Genomic DNA, 20,366 nt, shown 5'->3' on the forward strand with positions numbered 1-20,366 from the left:
TTATTGAATTTTCGTGCCTATTCAACATCTTCCCAAAACAGTTCACTCAAATATCCAAAACGAACCTCATCATATTGCTTTTGCTTAAAAATGCTAATGTTGTTCCTGCTTAGCCACATTTGCTATAATTACATTTTATGGCCATTATATTTGGCAATTTTCATGGGAAATATATGGCTCTGGGCCGTTTGAGCCATAAACCAGTGGCGGCCAGGCTCACATGCTCCAATAATAATAATAATAATGTGAGGAAGAGAGAGAAAAAACCAAATCAAATATATCAGACTATGACTGATGTAAATTTATGCCTAGGCCCGGTCTAATTTTTAGCCAAGCATTTACAATTTTCCTGCCCCCCGATTTACATGCCGCAACAGCGATTCGGTCTAGCACACAACACTTACCAAAAAAAATAACACAAAAAAAAAGGTCAGAAAAACCACTGTAAAGCTGAATGAAAACATCCCGAAAAAACACGCCCACACACACACACCCACACACCCACAATTCATTTTGAAAATGAATTTGTTCCGCTGTAACGGCCATAAATGCATTTAAATTTATTGGAAGCCAATGCCGGGGCAGGAATAAAAACAAAGCCAACAAAAAAAAGAGGACTCTCGCACATTGAATGACAATAAATTATCAATTTTATTTTGACAGCGCGAAAAATCCCGCAACGAAAAACGACGAAAGACGAGCCACACACAAAATGTCAAACGAAATTGAGCAAAATATGTAGATAAATATACATACGTACATACATATGTGTGCACCTCCTACATATGTGTGTGTATATAATAATGATTGCAGATGCGAGCATTTGTGACAGGAAGTTTCAGTTGAATGGTTTGTTCCAGCGGCCGATTACAAATTGCCTGTTATAAGTGCCATGATAGATACTAGGGTACATACTCGTATGTATGTATGTATGAGGACTAATGCTTGAGTAGAAAATTAATTTCCCAACAATAAAACAAATAATTATTACCATGATAAGTTATTCTAGAACTAAAACCTATCAGTGTTAGGTGTATCGTCGCTGCTGGTAAATATACACTGGCGAAAAAACTTTCCACAATCTGAAATTTTAATCTGGAAATTCTGCAAAATATTTTCTGCTTCGGCTTTCTTCTTTCTTCTTGCAGTGTAGCTTATTTAGTCAGTGCAGAAAAAAACTTAACTAGCTAAAACGTTCATCACTTGACTTTTATTGCAGACATTCCATCTTCATCAATCCGTGCGAATTCGCTGGCCCAAAGCGTGGACGTGGCCTTCTACTGTCCGGGCGAGGGACTGTTTGCCGACGACTACGACTGCCGCATCTACTACCGCTGCGAGCAGCGCACGGAGCAGTACATCCGGCCGTATATGCTCGCCTGTAAGGAGAACACCGTCTTCTCGCGCACCCTTCGTATGTGCCTGCCCCCCACGATGGCCGGGCGGGACGAGTGCGTCGACCAGATGAACGAGATTGACGGCAGCATGGGGGGTCTGGGTGACGGCTCTGATGGGTATGATGGACTCGTCAATGATGGCCAGAATGATGGTGACCATAATGCGCTGCTTAACGGTGCCGTCACACCCGCCGCCAATGAGCTGCGCACCTATGCGACGGCAAATCAGCTGCCCACAAATTACGGCCTGACAGGACTCAATGGAGTTTCAGTCATATCCTTCTCGAGCTCCAGCTCATCAACCTTACGCGCCGCGGTGTCCGGGGAGGAGGATGCCGATGAGGTGGCGTGCCGGGATGATGGATTTATGAGTGATCCCAGTGACTGCACCGTGTTTTATCGCTGCATCTCGAATGGAAGGGGCTACAATAAAATCGGCTTTCGCTGCTCGGACGGCACAGCCTGGGACGAATCGCTGCAGTCGTGCAACCATATGTTTGATGTACGTGCTAATGGCGGCTGCCGCAATCAGGCCCAGACTGAGCCTCAGAGCGATGGCTATTATGCAGGCCAAACATCAACACAGTCATCAGAGTCCAGCAGCAGCCATCAGAACTCCACGTCCAGCAGCACTCAGCAGTCCAGCTCCAGCTCCAGCTCGACATCGTCCAGCAGCTCATCAACGCAAAGTTCATCCACATCAAGCTCCAGCTCAGGCTCGAACCAGGAGACGTCCACGTCGAGCAGCGGGACAACCAACAACCAGCAATCGAGCACGGGCTCCTCCTCGAATCAAAACCAATCCAACGGAAGCTCTAGCAACAGCCAGAACCAAAGCTCAGGCAGCAGCCAAAGCTCAGGAAAACAACAGTAATCAAAGCTCTGGCAGTAATCAAAGTTCTGGCAGTAATCAAAGTTCTGGCAGCAATCAAAGCTCAAACAATAATCAAAGCTCAAACAATAATCAAAGTTCTGGCAGCAATCAAAGTTCTGGCAGCAATCAAAGCTCAGGAAACAACAGCACTCAATCCTCTGGCAATAATCAAAGTTCTGGCAGCAATCAGAGCTCTTCCAGTGGTAACCAGTCCAGTGGCTCAGCCAGCACACCCGCACCAACTGAATGTGAGGATGAAAATACCTACATACCGGACACAAAAGATTGCGCCAAGTTCTACAGATGTCGCCTAGATGGCAATGGCAGACTGGAGCAGGTGCCATTCACCTGCGGACCGGGCACCGTATGGAACCAGCAGGAGAAGGTCTGCGATCTGCCCAACGAAGACCAAAAGCAGAAATGTAATATACAAACGGGATCCAACAGTGGCCAACAAGCCAGTGGCAACAATTCCACATCCAGCGGCAATCAATCGGCGAGCAATTCCAGCTCCTCCTCCTCCTCCTCCTCCTCCTCCTCTAGCAATAATAATCAATCAGGCAGCAGCAGCCAGGAGAGCACTACCGCGTCAGGCAGCAGTCAGCAATCCTCCAGCAATCAAGGCTCATCCAGCAACCAGTCGTCCAGCCAAGGCAGCAATCAAGGCTCATCCAGCAATCAATCAGCCAATCAGGGCTCATCCAACAATCAATCAGCCAATCAGGGCTCATCCAGCAACCAATCTGCCAATCAAGGCTCATCAAGCAATCAAGGATCATCAAGCTCCTCGTCAAGCTCTAACAATCAGCAGAGCTCGACTGCATCCTCCACTGCCAGCAATGGAACATCCACAAGCACTGAAAGTTCCAGCACCCAAGCAACTTCGACATCGAAGCCATCGAATCCTGACGGTGAGTGCAAGGATACGGAAACATATTTGGCTGACAAAACGGATTGTGCCCGATTCTATCGCTGTGTAGAGAATGGCAAGGGTGGATTCGACACGGTGCCCTTTGACTGTTCCCCAGGAACGGTTTGGGATCCCGACACCAAGGGCTGCAACCATCCAACGGATGTGCAGAAGGAGCAATGCAGGGCTATGGCAAGTGGCAGTGGAAGTTCATCCAATCAGGGATCAAGCAGCCAGGGGCTCCTCGAACCAGGGGTCATCCTCTAACCAAGAATCATCTTCGTCTTCCAACCAAGGATCGTCGTCTTCTAACCAGGGATCTTCGTCTGGTAGTCAAGGATCATCTTCTTCTTCGTCTGGTAATCAAGGATCATCTTCTTCTTCGTCTGGTAATCAAGGATCATCTTCTTCTTCGTCTGGTAATCAAGGATCATCTTCTTCTTCGTCTGGTAATCAAGGATCATCTACTTCCAACCAAGGATCATCGTCTTCTAACAACCAGAGCTCGTCTTCCAGTCAAGGCTCTTCGGCCTCAACAGAAACTTCCAATAGCCAAGGATCGACAACTTCGAGCCAGGGCTCTTCGTCCAACCAGACCTCTGCTTCATCTACAGAGTCCAGCACTCAAGGATCATCCTCTAACCAGAGCTCTTCAGAGTCGTCATCTACGTCCAGCCAAAACTCCACCGAAGGATCAACAACAACTCAGAAACCCTTCAAACCTGCTGAAAAGTGCGAAAGTGAGGAAACATTCCTTGCGGACAAGGAAAATTGCGCCAAATTCTATCGCTGCGTGGACAATGGCAAGGGAGGATTCACGATGGTGTCCTTCACCTGTCCGCCCAACACCCTCTGGGACCCGGAGGCCAACAGCTGCAACCATCCCGATCAAATTCAAAGCCAGCCGATGAAATGCAAAAAGGTCACAGGCTCGACATCATCCAATAGCACAAGTTCCTCTTCATCTTCAACAACGGGAGGCACCTCGTCCAGCCAGGGCTCATCCTCTACCGGTGGCTCATCCTCTACTGGTGGCTCATCCTCTACTGGTGGCTCATCCTCTACCGGTGGCTCCTCATCAAGTGGCAGCAACGAATCATCCACCTCATCATCCACAACCTCATCATCAACAACCTCTTCATCCACTAGTAATAACAACAGTACTCAGGGGTCGTCCTCAAGCAGCTCAAGTCAAGGATCAAGCAGTAGCGGCAGCTCTTCGGGACCTTCGTCTAGTGTGATCATTAGCCCTCCCCCATCGAATCCCTCAGAGCCATGCACAGAAAATGGACAGTTTATTGGCGATCGGACAAACTGTGCAAAGTTCTATCGGTGCGTGGATAACGACAGAGGCGGCTTCACCATGGTGCCCTTCACTTGCGGTCCCGGCACGGTGTGGGATGCTCAAATCCAGGGCTGTAACCATGCCTGGGCAGTCAAGGGATGCGGCGGCTCCAGCGGTTCCGGCAGCTCCGGCGGTTCCGGCGGCTCCGGCGGTTCCGGCGGCTCCGGCACGTCTTCGTCGACGCAAAGACCAACTACACGTCCGACCACAGCCTCAACTTCTACAGCCCGACCTTCGACATCTCGACCAACATCAAGCACAACAACCACATCGCGACCTGTCACAATCATATCGCGACCGTCCACCACAACGGCATCATCGCGACCCACGACATCTCGACCATCTTCAACCACAGCATCCACAGCGCGACCCACTTCGACAAGTGCCCCCAACACCGATGGACAGTGCAGGTCCGAGGGATTCATGGCCGATCCCAACAACTGCTCCAAGTTCTATCGCTGTGTGAGCAATGGCAGAGGTGGCTTCACCCAGATTCCCTTCCAATGCGGAGCCGGAACTGTGTGGGACCAGGACCTGCAAACATGCAACCACAACTTCAACAATTGCAACACTACCATCAACACAACAGAAGCACCAGGAAAGCCACCATGTGAGACGACGACAAACAACTCAACGACGACCCCATCGACGACCACAGTGACCTCAACTACACCCTCCACAACCGTCACAACTACGCCGGTGACCACAACGGAAATCCCAACAACAACAACGAGTGTTACCCCGCCTAGCACCACCACAGAGGTGCCCAGCACAACGGGATCGGGATCGACTGGCAGCACGGAAACCACTGAGCCTGTAACTTCCATACCACGACTACGATGAAGCCACTGCCAGCTGGCACGGAATGTAAGGGCGAGGGCTATATGGCTGATCCCGAGGACTGCCGAAAGTACTACCGTTGCATAAACGCTGGAAGCTCCTACAGAAGGTACAACTTCACATGCCCCAAGGGCACGGGATGGAACGAAGATGTCCAGACCTGTGACTACATGGCGAATATACCGAGGTGCTCCAGCACAACAGAGCCACCCACCACCACGACAACAATCTACACATCCACTACACCCGCGCAGACGGAGAGTACGGTGACGGAAGACTCTAAAGGACCAGAGAGCACAACGCCAGAAACAACCACAGTAACGGACAAGCCCACCACAAAGCCGACACCAGAAACAACCACAAAACCAACGCCAGAAACAACCACAGTAACTGACAAGCCCACCACAGAACCAACACAGGAACCCGTCACAAAGCCAACGCCAGAAACAAGCACAGAAAAACCCAGTGAAGATACTACAACATCTAGTCCAGGCTATAGACCCACCTCTACAACGGAGGACCCAACGACCCCAACGACTACTGCAGGGCCCACCGAAACAACCACCAACATTCCAGAACCAGAACCAGAATCGAACTACAACTGCACCGCCGAGGGCTTCTTCGCCGATCCCGAAGACTGCAGCCACTACTATCGCTGCGTGGACGGCAGCAAGAATGGCAAATATCAGGTGTACAGCTTCAAGTGCCCCAAGGGTACGGTGTGGGATACGTCCGCACAGACCTGCAACTACGCGGATCAGGTATCGGGAAATTGCTCCAGCTCCACTACGGACTCACCCACGACAACTGGCAGACCGACTGAAACAACAGCGAAGCCGGAGGAGACCACCGAATCGAGCACTACAAGACCCAGCGAAGCAACGACCACTACAGGACCCAACGAAACGACGACCCAGCGAAGAGACAACCACTACAAGACCCACCGAAGAGACAACCACTACAAGACCCACCGAAGAGACAACCACTACAGGACCCAACGAAACGACGACCAAGAGTCCAAAGCCAGAAACCACGACGTCCCCAATGGACACAACAACTGATAGCACCATAGATACCACAACTACTTCATCTGCCCCACCAACACCAAGCTCGAATGGAACTGAGCCATGTCCGAGCAAGGGGCCAGGGCAGAACGTGTACGTTTGCCCCACCGGCTTCCGCAGCCATCCGGAGACCTGCGGCATGTTCTACCAGTGCAGCGAGAGCGCGGACAGCAACGACCTGAACATTGTGGTGTTCCAGTGCCCCAATGGCACGGTGTACCAGGACAAGTCCTGCAGCTGTGGCAAGCCCGAGGCGGGCGATAAATGCAGCAAGGGCCAGAAGAGGACTAACCCCAACCTGTTCGAGGACGAAACGCGGCGCCAAAACATGGCAAGTCACTAGCACCCTCCCAAGTATTTAGCAATTTTTATAAGACGTTCTTTTCTTACCTTCCGAATAGGTGCAAATAAGCTCCACAGCTCCACTTTGCCCCGGCGAGGGACACTTTGCCCTGAACGAGGACGAGTGCAGTCAGCTGTTCATCAAGTGCGGATACTCGGAGCAGACGGGCCGCGTCGAGGGCCAAATCTACCGCTGTCCGCAGGGCTTCGCCTACTGGAATGTGAGTCGCCGCTGCGAGCCGGCCAGGAAGCTGATGAACTGCACCCCGACCACCTACAACGTGGCCGGCAACGTGCCGCTGGAGTGGCTCAACATCGGCCACAGGCGTCGCAGTCTGCGTATTTAAGTAGAACTAGTTTAGTTTTTCTAAAGCGATCCGCGCTTGCTGTGCCAGCGTCAACGAGTTCAAGCAGTTCAAGCTGTTCAAGCAGTTCAAGCAGAGCGGTCAGCTGGCGCAGCAAATGATCGGATCGATTGGTCAGAAGTGTTAGGTTAAGTCGTAGGAAAATTACAGTACTTTAAGCTGGGATTAATACAAATATCTGGTGTCGGTATCGTATCGTTAGTGATTGGCCAAATCACACAGTTGTGAACTTAAATTTACATTTATGTAGGCTCAATAAAATATTTTTTTTAGTTTTCTTCCTACAGTTAAAAATACGTTCAGAAAGCCATATACATAATACATACATATATCTAAGCTATGCTTAAAGTTTATAATAAAATTTACAGAACATACACTAAAAGAAAATTATTTCAATTTTTTTAGTTTGGCATGAACAGATATATGCCGGGCGCCCAAAAGATACTTTCAGGCTGATTATGAGAATTACATAGTTATCGCACAAAAATATCGATATATTTGTGTGGCTTCATAGTTTTAACAGAGTAACAAAGTTTGAACCTAATTAATAATGCAGTAAAAAAGAGTTTAGTTCTGAAGACTAGCCAATCCTGAACAAAATATATTTAGGAATTGGATTAAACTTATTTGTTTTGGGCTGTGAGGGCTAACTATCTAGTAATATTTAAACCGAACATCAAAATCGAGGAATATCAATGCATATTGTCGTGTCCGTCAGTATATTTACGGTATATTTTGACCATGGTATATTTCGATATATTTGTGAGGGTCATGCGTTATTTTGTATTGATAAATCCGCGGTCACACTTGCTCATTTTTGAGCTAAAGTAAAATATTTTTATAAAAATTGTATCCAATTGGGAAAAGTCGCACCTTGGAAAATTATCAAATGGATTGAACAACAACAACAGTTGACCGTTAACACTCACGCTGTTTTCATCCGTATTTCGTTACCAATTAAAATGTCGCAAGCAAAATAGCACCGTGTTTACATCAGTATTTCGTAATGTCGCAAGCCAAATAATAAATAACAAATAAACAAACTAGCAAAATACTCGGCCAAGCATGGAGGTGTTCCAGACCGATTCGCACTATATATTCGTGAAGCGCGACAAGAGTTTGTGGTGGAACCGCAAGACGTCAGAGTTTGCCATCAAAGCGGGTAATGATAAAATTAATAAAAATAAGACGCAGATGAATCAGTATTTCATTGTGCAAATTGCATTAATAAGTGTAATCAATTAAAAGCCACATAAAGTGGATATTTGTTGAATCAGCAGAGCAGCCGCCTTGTGAATCTGTCGATAAGAGGAATGTTCTACATTTTAGTCCAATGTCAAGGCTGCAGTGGGGGCTGGCTGGGGAGGATTCATGGTCGCATCTGCCTTTGACTACATAAGTGACTTAATGTTTGAGTGGATGATTAAACACGCAAAACGTTTACTGTAATTCGAACATACTATAATGTTTTCCTGTATGCGAGATGCTTTTATTTCGTATATGGCACTAATGCGGTCGCCGTTTCTAACGCTTAGTATTTATCATTCGCTCACTGCGTTCTATTAATACATTTCTCCACAGTCTTCATCAGACTTGGTGGGCTGCCCTGCCTGTGGAGGCGTCAAGGTTTTTTTTCACCCAACCACAGCCAGTTTGTGCCTCTTCATTGACAGCCTTTGGATGGCTGTTGCGTCTATTAATACCCTCCAGAAAATCCATTCCGAGCAGTCAATAATTTCAGTGCGAGTCCCGTCGACAGGACTCTTTCCCGCTAATTGCTTGTTTATTGTGCGGTAATTACACTTGGATCCCATTCGCTGGCACGCAACTCTGCCGCGCGTGTTGCATTTAATTCCCGTTTTGATTACACTCCCAGCTATGTTTCCGCCAGCTCCTTGGTGGCGTGTCTGTTGGCCCTTGGATCCCCTGCTATTGTCTCTGGAATATACGATCCATAAATCCTTGTCAAGGTCAACACGCTGCAGACGGGTAGTGGGGGAACCACTCAGTTTTCTTTTTTTCCCCCCAAATATGTTTTGTTGTCTACCCCTTTCTGCCTTTCCCTTCCTCAACGAACTTGACATAATTTATTATGGTCCCCAACTATCTTTTGCTATTGATTTTTGGGCTGCCGCAAAATGTTTTCAAGCTTTTCTAACTTTTGTTTTATTCAGACAATTTCTGGCCATATCTCCCTCTAAAGCAAGATAAACCCTTAGACATAAGATAAGATAGAAGAACTGTAAGTGCGGAAGGGCAAGAAGGCAGTAAAACCCTGCCATGGCGAGCTCTCATCTACATCAAATGGAAGTGGATGCGATGCCCAAGGATGCATGTAGGTGACACACGTTAAGTGCACTTTCCCGCACACTTTCCACTCGTTGCTGTTTTCAGTTGGCCGAGTGGTTGGGTGGGTGTGTGCTCCAGTAATGAGCGGGGCAGCAGTAACCTCAAGGGTGAACCATGGAAACACGCTAATATGCACTTACGTAGCGTAGAGAGTACGATAGTCCTTGGGTGTGGGGATATTTACATTGTTCTTTCCTCGTTATTAGTTATTTGCGTGTTGTTGTGTGTTTGATTGCTACCGTACATGACCAGCAGAAGATTGTCACACACAATGGGGGGGGCGTAAACGTGGCTTGGGCCACACAGCTAATCAAATATCAATAAAAAGCTAACGAGCATAAATCGGTCATTGCCATTAGACAGCGACAATTAGATGTTAGTGATTGTTGGACACATAAAATAAAACATAAAGTACTCTGTCCCTCTCTGTTGTAGGATGGGATCTGAGCTCTGTGGATGACATTGAATGCATTGGAGTCACGCATGGAATTGTGGGCGTCATCTCGCTGCCCAATGTCTACGATCCGCACCTGGTCGTGATCAAGGAGGCGACCGCCGTGGGTGTGCTGTATCCCCCGCACCTCGTGTATAAGATCAAGTCGATTTGCATACTGAGTGCCGAGGATCCAGACGCCGATCTGCCCAACTGCACCAAGCATACCAAGTGAGTGACACTGCCCCATTCGTAGCCATACGCACGTGAATCTAATCTTATTTCTCATGGCAGAAGCAACCAGTCCACGCCCACTCACAGCAGCGCCACTGCAGCAGCGCAGAATAACAATGTGAGCGCCTCGTCGGGTGGCGGCGGTACTGCCACCGTCTCCGGATCCTCGAAGAGCACCAAGCTGTTTGAGGGCATGAATAAAACGTGGGGCGCTGTAAAGAGTGCTGGGAACACCATCAAGAACACCACACAGCAGGCAGCAAACCTGGCCACCAAGCAGGTCAAGTCCTCTGTGGGCATACGGGAGCCGAAGCACATTGAGCGACGGATCACCGAGGAGCTGCACAAGATATTCGATGACACGGACAGCTTCTACTTCAGTTTCGATTGCGATATCACCAACAATCTGCAGCGCCACGAAGCCAAAATGGAGGAGAGCCAACCGCAGCCCGACGAGAGGTTCTTCTGGAACATGCACATGATCCAGGACATACTCCAAATGAATGTGAGACAACTCCCAGACATGTTTGCAATTGCATTTCAATGGAATTACTCTCCCCACTTAGGATAAAACATGGATACTGCCCATCATTCAGGGATTCGTGCAGGTGGAGCCGTGCGTCATTGGCAATGAGTGCTTCACATTGGCCTTGGTCTCGCGACGCTCACGCCATCGAGCGGGAACACGGTAATACCCATTGATCAATCTTGCAATCATAAACTGACGATCCTCACTTGATCCGCTCCAGCTACAAGCGACGGGGCGTGGATGAGAAGGGAAACTGTGCCAATTATGTGGAAACCGAGCAAATACTCTCCTTTCGCCATCACCAATTGTCGTTTACGCAGGTGCGCGGTTCCGTGCCGATTTATTGGAGCCAGCCCGGCTACAAGTACCGCCCGCCGGCCCGTCTCGATCGTGGTGTGGCCGAAACACAGCAAGCCTTCGAGCTGCATTTCACCAAAGAGCTGGGGACCTATGGCCGTGTCTGCATTGTCAATCTGGTGGAGCAGAGTGGCAAGGAGAAGCTCATCGGAGATGCCTATGCCGATCACGTGATCAAATACAACAACGAGCTCATGATCTATGTGACCTTTGACTTTCACGACTACTGGTAAGATACATAAATGCCGTTGCCCTAACCGCCTAACTAATGCATACCTATTTTCGTTGTTTGGGCAGCCGCGGCATGCGCTTCGAGAATGTCTCGGCGCTGATTGATGCCGTCGGACCTGAGGCAGGCGCCATGGGCTTCCACTGGCGCGATCAGCGCGGCATGATCTGCAATCAGAAATCGGTGTTTCGTGTGAACTGCATGGACTGCTTGGATCGCACCAATGTGGTGCAAACGGCCATTGGCAAGGCGGTGCTGGAGTCGCAGCTCGTCAAATTGGGCCTCTCGCCGCCCTACACGCCCATACCCGAGCAGCTGAAGTCCCCGTTCATGGTGCTGTGGGCAAACAATGGAGACATTATCAGCAGACAATATGCAGGCACCAATGCCTTAAAGGTATGCATTAATTTACGATTAATCCACAGCAGATATCCATTTAAATGCTTATGTAAAATGCTTCACAGGGGGACTACACACGGACTGGGGAGCGTAAAATCAGCGGCATGATGAAGGACGGCATGAACTCGGCCAATCGGTGCGTACACTACTCAAATTATGGCATTATTTTTGTAATTTTTGTTGCTGTTCTTATCTATTCCCCACTCATCATCACCCCCCGTTTTGAACTTGAACGTGATCACTAATTAAACGAATTTAAATCGAAATTGAGACTTGGCCATCAGAACAATTCCTTTGCCCATTTTTGGCAATCAATCAAATTGCAATTAATATTTCTAAACTGTCCGCAAGAGCAGCAAACCAGCCTTATATTCATTTTGCCTTCAACCAGTGCTCCTCTGGGATTTCTCATCGATCTGATTTACTAATGCTGCATGCTTTTTTCCCCATATCCTAACTAAACAAATATAATATGTACCGAAACCCTGACAAGGTCTTGTGTGGAAGGGTACCACACCACCATTATGAATTATTATGAATATATATTTGTACACAGACCCAAAGCTAATGCCGTGTGCCCACAACTATTCTTCGTAGCTTTTTCATACAAAACTTTGCGGACTCGTTTCGCCAGTGCATCATCGATCTGATGCTGGGCCAACTGAGGCAGGCCGATGAGCTGCAAGAGGATGAAGTCCTGGGCACGATACTGCAGATACTCAAGCCCGAGACACGTGCGCCCATCAGGGGTTATTATGGTGTGGGCGTGCTGGCACCTGAGCTGAAGTTGCTCGAATCCATCGTCACAACCAGGTGCGCAGATCAGAGGCCATCAGAAACAGAATCAGATGGAGGTGGAGGTGGAGTCGATGGCCAAGCCAACGAAGTCAGGCAGTTACAGTTACAGTTTTTAGTTGCTCCAATTGTTACAATATCCTTGTTTCTTATTTCGCAAAAGGTATTACATATTCTTCATCTTCCCATTTATTGTCAATCACTTTAAATCCATCTGCGCATACGCCTTTTTATCTCTATTTTTATCGCCATTTCGTTGAGCATTTTTAACCTATTTACGTGATCTTTTAGCTATTATTTGGCCCGCTTTAAGGACTCTTATCGCCAGGCCACCATCGACCTGATGCTGGGCAACCAAGTCTCCTCGGAATCGCTAAGTGCGCTGGGCGGTCAAGCAGCTCCGGATGAGAATGATGCCACCGAGAATGCCGAACATGCCAAAATGCTTGTGGAGGATTGTCGCCGCCTGCTGCTGGGCTCTGCTCAGTATCCCGTTGGGGCCTGGGGTCTAATCGATGCAGATCCAAGGTGGGTTCGATTTTCCCGCTGAATTATGTAACTCAATCCAAACGAACATTTTTTCGCAGTTCTGGGGATGCCAGCGAAACGGAGGTGGACTCCATATTGCTGCTCACCGATGACTGTTACATTGTGGCCGAGTACGATTCGCATCTGGACAAGATTGTGCGCTTCGAGAAGGTACAGCTGCAGCAGCTGCGCATCATAGAGCTGGGCATGCATCAGCAAACGAAAATGTTCCAGGGCTCGGCCCCGGCCCATCTCTGCTTGCGTCTGAACTACAGCGTGGACGAACAGGAGGGCTACTTCCACATGTTCCGCTCGGCCAATCTGCGCTTCTTCAACAACATGGCGTACGTGATCAAGACGCAGGAGGAGCTGGCCGAATCTCTGAGCTCCATTGTGGAGATGTTTCGCATCGCCTTGGACAATGCTGGCAACACGGATGTCCACTATATCACGGGCGGGGTGCTGCAGCGGCGGAAAAGCAAGGTGCCCATGCTGGACGTACCCAAGGGTGGCATGCCGCGCAACCTTTCCGAATCTCAGCTGGTGCAGATCAGCTCCAAGGCTCTGTCCAATGTGGCCGGTCAGTTCTCGAAATTGGGTCAGACCTTCAAGAAGCCCTCATCGAGCTCCGCACAGCATCAAGGCCATTTGGCAGCCACAATCAATCCCCAAGCAATCGAATCTGGGCAGGAAGCGGCGGAGAAGGCTGTATTCACACTGGGCGGAAAGCAACGGGCCACGAGCACCAGCAGCAGCACGGACACAGAAGACCACGACAACAGTCTGTACGAGCCCGAGGTGGACTCCGATGTGGAGATAGCCCTGGATAAAGGCAACTACAACGAGAATGCTTTCCTGCCCTCGGTGGGCATTGTAATGGGCAGTCAGAAAGCGGAATCATCGGACGAAATTCGACAGCTGGAGCAGAAGGATAGCATGTGCAAGACGGCCGAAGATGTGCTCACTATTTCCATTACCTCGGTCACGGATCATGTCAGTCTGCCCACAGGCCTGCTGGAGAATGCTCCACACATACGACCAATCACGCCCAATCCCCAGATCTGTGTGGAGGCGCACGAAGCCTTCGAGGCGCAGGATTCTAAGCCGCAGTCCAGGTCGGTATTCTACAATTAATGTTTAATATTTATGCCAGCAGCAGTAGATGTTTCTTGATTTGAGCTTCGTAATTTGTAATCTCGTTTTTTCTTTTCTTTTAAAGTTGTAAATTAGCCAATCTGTTTGTGCACTCAGCGAAGAAAAAAGCATAGTAAACAGACACACGCACAATTTCAATTAAATATTCACTTTCGGAATTCACTTTGATTGCAAAAAGCCTTTTTGAATGCGGTCCATATTTAATCCAAATATCCCCTAAAGTATGATATATATTTATTCTAAATGGGAAAATATTTAATTTAAATATGAAAAGTATTTATTTAAAATATTTCAATATGTCAGTGCTTTTTTCTCTGAGTGTGGTAGATATTTTTTGTAATGTTAATGCTTATGTTAATCGACAGCAATGTTTTTTATAATATTCAACTTGAAGTATTATTATAAACCTGATATACGTTTTAAATAATATATGTATGTATGTATACCTAAGACTAGCATGTATTATTGTACAAAAGTGGAAATACTTGTGCCTGCTCCATACACAACCGCATACCTTGGGGCACTCACTGCCCGAAAAAAAAGTGCTCAAAATAAACTCAATTAGCAAAGATAATGTTGTGTGTGTATTGTGTGACGCGTTTCTAGTGCCGGGGCCAGGGATCTTAGCCTGCCGCTGGGACTGCCGGCGGCCCACTCAGACGCCAACAAACTGAAGCAGCTAACCAGTCCCCTCTCGAAGCTGGCCAAGAACATTGGCCTCAACCTGGACCCCCGCAAGATAGCCACAAAGGTGAGCATTTATGAGCATGCAGATTAACATCTATCACTAACTCTTTTGTGTTTTATTTTTGCAGTCCGGCGTGCTCTCACCCACTAGCCTGTCGGCCGGCAACTCTCCGCCAGAGCGGGGCCCCAACTCGCGCGATCATCTGCTGGAGCTGTGGGATGCCGAAAAGTGTAAAACCAAATTGATCGCCCTATAAGCATGGCAATAACTCAGTAATACCCGAAGTTCTACACCTATTAATGTATTAGTGCAAGTGATATATATTTACGATAGCTGAACGCAGCAAAAATTTCAATTGTTCTACTTGTTGTACGAGGCACTTCCATTCATATGATATTAGGCAGAGGAAACAGTATAGTAGAATGCAGCAACAGAAACGTTTTCAATATACTTAGATGCATTAGAAGATTAATTATATATTTGTGATTGGTATAGCACCAGGCTGTAGTAGTAGCAGTTCAATTTTTGTGTGTTTCGCTAGCGTTTATTATGATATTATTATGATATGCAGCTACGGCAAAAGTGGATGTTTACGCCCAAATTAATCACATCATTAGCCGAGTCGTTATAGCCATGGCTGACAAATTAGCCGTCCGTCCCTGTGAATGCAAACAGTGTGGATGACGCTGGACATTCAGGCTGGTAAGCCTGTTATAAAATTTCGGCCCCATTCCCACCACATACGAAATTGCACAGTTTTAAAGAACAAAACAAAAAAGACTTGGGATGCCCAATTGCCAGATTTTTACAGATCAGAATTACAGCCAGAATGACAAATACCACTTCCCCTCCCTTGCGACAACGCATCCCTAAACAGAACTACGTAATAAGTACCCTTAATTGGATACTGGAAACTAATTGGCAATGTAAAATCTACATGTTAGATGTAGAATATTCATGCAATGTCCAAAAATGTATTACTGACAGTGGTTATAAGTTTTTCCCAGAAGGGGTGCGGCCTTCTCGTATGATACGCTACTCACTATAGTGTGTTTGTATATAGTGTGTGTTTTATGTAATCAGCGAAGCTATAGTATACAATAGAAAGACTAACAAAAGATTGGCGATGTTATTCGACGAAACAAATACGCATTTTGATAATAAACAGAATAATAATAGTGTATTGGATACAAATGCTTAAATTCGGGCCTTAATTGCTTGCTGTATTATTTGGTATACAAAAAGATTATAGGTGATTGTATTACAGGAGTTTCCATAGCAATAGTGTAGAATACTTAAATATAGGATTTTTATGTGTATCTAATCGGGCCTTTATATAGTATACAAAAAGACTAAGTGACCCACGTTAAGGATTTCTAAGTCACATTTTATTTTCTACATCGGAAAATGACAACTTTTTAAATTTACTAACTAAAAAGTAACAAATAAAATGCGTAGAGCTCCGCGACAGCCTCTCTGCGAACTTCCCCGACTTCCCCGTCTTCATGGGGGCCTCGACGAGGAGCGAATGTGCTGGATTTGCCTGGACGGCGACGAGGGGCCGTCGCAGCGTACGGATTGGCTCCACCCGTGCCGCTGCCGCGGCAGCAACAAGTGGGTGCATCGCAACTGCCTGAACCGCTGGATCGACGAGTTGCAGCTGCGACATCCGAACAAGCCGATCGCGTGCTCCCAGTGCCGCACAGAGTACATCATTGTGACGACGCCGCTGTGCCGATTCGATGCGCTGCTATCCGGGATCGACAACTTCTACGGTGCAGTGTGTCCCAGCGTGACGATGGGCACAATTTCGGCCGCTCTCTACTTCTCGGCGATGACCTTCGGGGCCCTGACGCTCATCCAGATTATCGGCTACCGCAAAAGCCTGGCGCTACTGAACGAGGAGACCACGCTTCTGATAATAGGCCTGCCGACGATTCCTGTGGGGCTTCTGCTGCTTCGCAGAATAAGATTGGATGACTACATGCTGCGTTTCCTACGCATCTTCCGCAGCCGCCGCCATGGCGTGCAGCCAGAAGATCTGGATGAGGCGGGCGAGAGACTGCCGGGGGCCCCGCTCGACGCCAACTACTTCGATGATTTGTCCCAGGATCATACAGAACTACAGGACTCCGAAATATTTGGCAGCGAGGCAATGCGCAGAGCCTCGACCAGCTTCGTCGTGGCCCTCAGTCTGCCCAGCTTTGCCGTGCTGCTGGGACGCAGCTTGTACGCGAAGATGGAAAACAGGTTCCTGGGCATCCTCCTGGGCGGTATGACGTTCTTGGGCATCAAGGGACTGGCCAGCGCCTATGTGCGCCATTCTCACGTGCAACGTCTGCGCGGTCGCTCCGTGCTTGATCATGTGCAGCGCTGATCAAAGTCAAGCAGGGCAGCAACAAGACACAAAGACACCCACATCATACACATTTCCACTATTGAAGGCCCTCATTCCAGCAAAATAAAAATATAGAAAAATGTTGATTGAATTTAAATACCAAAATATAAAATAAATTAAAAATAAACCAAAAGTGGGGGCATGTTGTGAGGCGTTGCACGTATATGTTAGCTTATGATTTTTGTAACCTATGCAATATATTTTAGGCGTATCATCTTTTCCATCCATCCACGACTACCAATCGTGGGAATATTCCTCGACTTTCCGTCCCACCGCAGCCAAAGCGCAACATGTCAGTGTCAAGTGGTGTCCCATAGCTAGATGAGGCTTGTTTACATAAGCGATAAACAAAGAAACAAATGAAGAAAAAATGGCACCCAGCCAGCCGCCACCCCATGGAAATTCAGCTCGTTGCGGAAATCAAAAATCCATTAAAACGCCATGGAAACGACGGACCCTGCTGGGAGTCGAGTGTGCTGTCAATCAGCTTATACATACATACATACATACACGAGTGTCTGCTGTCTCTATTGATATTGGACTTTATTTATGCGAACTTTGGACAAGCTAGAAGCCATCCCTGTGCTGGCCCTGGCCCTCTCTCTCTTCCCAACCGAAGCTGAACTTTTGGCATGTCAGCTGATAAGAGCCTCACGCTGGCGCTCTTGGTCGTGGCCAAGCCTTGGCTTGGTCCAATATCATGCTAATGTGGCCGCACAGTTGCATCAATTGTTTTTCAATCAACGTGCCATCAATCTTATTGGCTGTTTGTTTAATTAACGCACGGGCCGGCAGTGTCTACCTCACGAGTACGTTGGGAAGCGCAAGCAGAAGTGGCAGTGGGATGCTTGGGGGGCAGCTGGGAAGAAAAAAGAGCTCAACGTAATATATGTACGTACGAATATTTCATGCCATGCCAATCCATTTGACCCCCGGTCACGCCTGATTGCCACACATCCGAACCGAACCCCTGATGCAGCCCCTCCTCGCCCCCCTGCTCTGCCTGTGCTGTGCCATTTTTCTTTCGCATTTCACTTCTTAACTTTGTCCATGTCTTTTGCGTCCATTAAGTGTGTCTGTGCTAAGACTTGGAAATTGTCTTTTGAATGTTTCAATTACACGCCTTCTTAAGCACAGCTTCTCTTTCAAATTGTGCCAAGAGCCAGTGCCAGTGCCAACGCCAGCGCCAGCTCCTGTCCCAGTCACCAGTCAGACTCCGGGAACCCGGAATTGCTTGCTGCTTCCATGCTCGGTTGGGCGGACGTATGGAGAGAGGCATCGGATCTGGGTTGCCTTTCCTTTTCGTATCTTTCTTTTCCCTGTTCCGTTCTGTTCTGTTCGGTTCGGTTTTTATGCGCCAATACTCGTAAAGTGAAATACAGAGATAGTCGAGGAATTTACTGCCTTTAGAGTAGGCTACATGGTTTATCGTGTGCACACTGTGCTCTCAGCTCTACGTCTCCCACTTGCCTTTACTCCGTCCACCAGCCGTCAGCCAATTTCGTTAAACACTTTTGCCTTAAACCATTAATTTCCTATACGTTCGACTTGTACGTGCTGTGCTGCTGTGCTGCTGGCTCCTCGATCCCATTTCCCCCCGGCTCAATGGAAAGTTAATTTTATTGCTAAAAGCGGGTTAAGTGCTTGACGCACAGCTGAGTGCCTCTATTCTATGCCCAGGAGGGGGTGGTGCTTGATGGGGCCAGATGGATGATAGAAATCAAATTTGCTTTATGGCATGTATGCTAATTTGGTGTCTGGTCCAGACTATGACACGGTTGAGAGAGAATCGGGTGGAGTACTTGGACCTGGTCTTGGTCTGCATTGCATATAATGATGATGATGGGCCCCTGATTTCAAACTAAGCTGCTAGATTTTGAGATACGGATGCTCACACTCGGAGAAAAATGGCATATGCATCCATATTAAAAAATAAATATAATTAACTTTGATTTAAACATTTAAATATTTAAAAAAATTTTAGATGTGTTTAAAATATATTTATATTTAAATTTAAATATTAAAATATTTAATGCTACTCTTGTTTTCTCTGAGTGCGCTATGATTACTGTGGGAAATCATTTGGAAGCTACTGCGGGAACTGACTGCATGCATAGGCAGGGTTTGTCTTGAGGAAATCTGTACCTTAATTTAATATGGCAAATTGTAGAATTTATTACAAATCACATTAATTCCCCCTTGCCTACATTTGACCCATTCACGGTGCAGTGTGGGGAAACCCATTAAAATAAACGCCGGCAATTTGAAAACAGAAATATAAATATATAAAATTTATAGAGTCTTTTTGTGATAATGCGAATAAATCAATCGAAATAGCCGCAAAGTCAAATGATGCATGAATAAAATCCGAAAAGCGTTCGGCGTGCCAAACAATATTTGCCAGAGCCGGAATCACCTCGAGGTCAAAGTGCACGTGCATATGCTGCGGCGGGCAACCATGTGTGCGGGGTGGGGCTAGCACTTGGGCATACAACATGTGACCAGAGAGAGCAACCGACATGACACTTGAAAGCAAATTAAATAGAAAATTGCGTTTTTCCCAAAAGTCATCCCGGAAAATGGTTGTGAAATTTTATACATAATTGAATTTTTGGTCAGGCACAAAGCGAGAGAGATGCGAGCACACTCGATCTGTGCATACAATTACCTAAACACATAGACATAGTTGAGGTCAGGTCGGGTCTGCTCGGGTCACCAGGGAGGATGGCAAAGAGGGCGTGGCCCATTGGCCTGTGGCTGCTGCTGCTGCACCACACGCCAAACAATTGCAAACCGAATGTCATCTTCAATTTCAAATTCAATTATAAAACAAATTGGTTTGAGAGCAAATACAGAGCGAGAATCCAATGGTGTGGGCAAGGGGGGTGGAGAGTACAGTACTCATCCTTCGGGGCGAGATCAAACGGCAAAATCCATTCATCCACTTTGGAATTGTGTCCAGTGTGGAATAAATGTAATGAAATGTTAACAAATGACAACAGGCTGGCAAACAAGTAGCAAAAACCACAAGGGTGGCAGCCAGCCGAGGGCCCAGTCACCGCAGACTTCCTTCATCCGCCATCGAGCACTTGCTGACCAGCGCCCACACTGAGTCGAGTCAGAGAAAAGCCACGC

At 47.5% G+C, this 20,366-nt stretch overlaps 3 protein-coding genes across 6 annotated transcripts in view; all 3 read left to right on the plus strand.

Moving 5' to 3' along the window:
- LOC111069363 (mucin-5AC) overlaps window positions 1–7,513 on the plus strand; it is a 50,189-nt gene extending 42,676 nt beyond the window's left edge. The window contains 7 exon segments of the mRNA XM_041591639.1: window positions 1,220–2,258; window positions 2,260–3,420; window positions 3,422–4,638; window positions 4,738–5,349; window positions 5,352–6,279; window positions 6,281–6,761; window positions 6,832–7,513. Of these exon segments, the coding sequence (XP_041447573.1) occupies window positions 1,220–2,258; window positions 2,260–3,420; window positions 3,422–4,638; window positions 4,738–5,349; window positions 5,352–6,279; window positions 6,281–6,761; window positions 6,832–7,119 (5,726 nt within the window). The 3' untranslated portion in view covers window positions 7,120–7,513.
- Window positions 7,514–7,931: 418 nt separating this feature from the next.
- LOC111068513 (phosphatidylinositide phosphatase SAC2) lies at window positions 7,932–15,408 on the plus strand. Of its 4 annotated transcripts, XM_022358014.2 has the most exons (12): window positions 7,932–8,299; window positions 9,922–10,150; window positions 10,214–10,658; window positions 10,720–10,841; window positions 10,903–11,268; window positions 11,337–11,664; window positions 11,733–11,803; window positions 12,265–12,480; window positions 12,754–12,990; window positions 13,050–14,105; window positions 14,752–14,896; window positions 14,961–15,408. In XM_022358014.2, exons 1-12 carry the CDS (start codon window positions 8,203–8,205, stop codon window positions 15,087–15,089), a joined length of 3,441 nt encoding a protein of 1,146 aa, XP_022213706.2. In that variant the 5' UTR covers window positions 7,932–8,202; the 3' UTR covers window positions 15,090–15,408. The 4 variants fall into 4 exon arrangements, with proteins under 4 accessions (XP_022213706.2, XP_022213723.2, XP_041447516.1 ...); XM_022358031.2 differs by lacking the exon at window positions 12,265–12,480; XM_041591582.1 differs by lacking the exons at window positions 12,265–12,480; window positions 14,752–14,896; window positions 14,961–15,408 and adding an exon at window positions 14,210–14,688.
- Window positions 15,409–16,283: 875 nt separating this feature from the next.
- LOC111067293 (E3 ubiquitin-protein ligase MARCHF5-like) lies at window positions 16,284–17,210 on the plus strand. The gene has a single exon (XM_022356349.2). The coding sequence runs from the start codon at window positions 16,284–16,286 to the stop codon at window positions 17,208–17,210; it is 927 nt and encodes a 308-aa protein (XP_022212041.2).
- The last annotated feature ends 3,156 nt before the right edge of the window (window positions 17,211–20,366 follow it).

This window comes from Drosophila obscura, unplaced genomic scaffold (assembly GCF_018151105.1).
Source record: "Drosophila obscura isolate BZ-5 IFL unplaced genomic scaffold, ASM1815110v1 contig_150, whole genome shotgun sequence".
NCBI lineage: Eukaryota > Metazoa > Arthropoda > Insecta > Diptera > Drosophilidae > Drosophila > Drosophila obscura.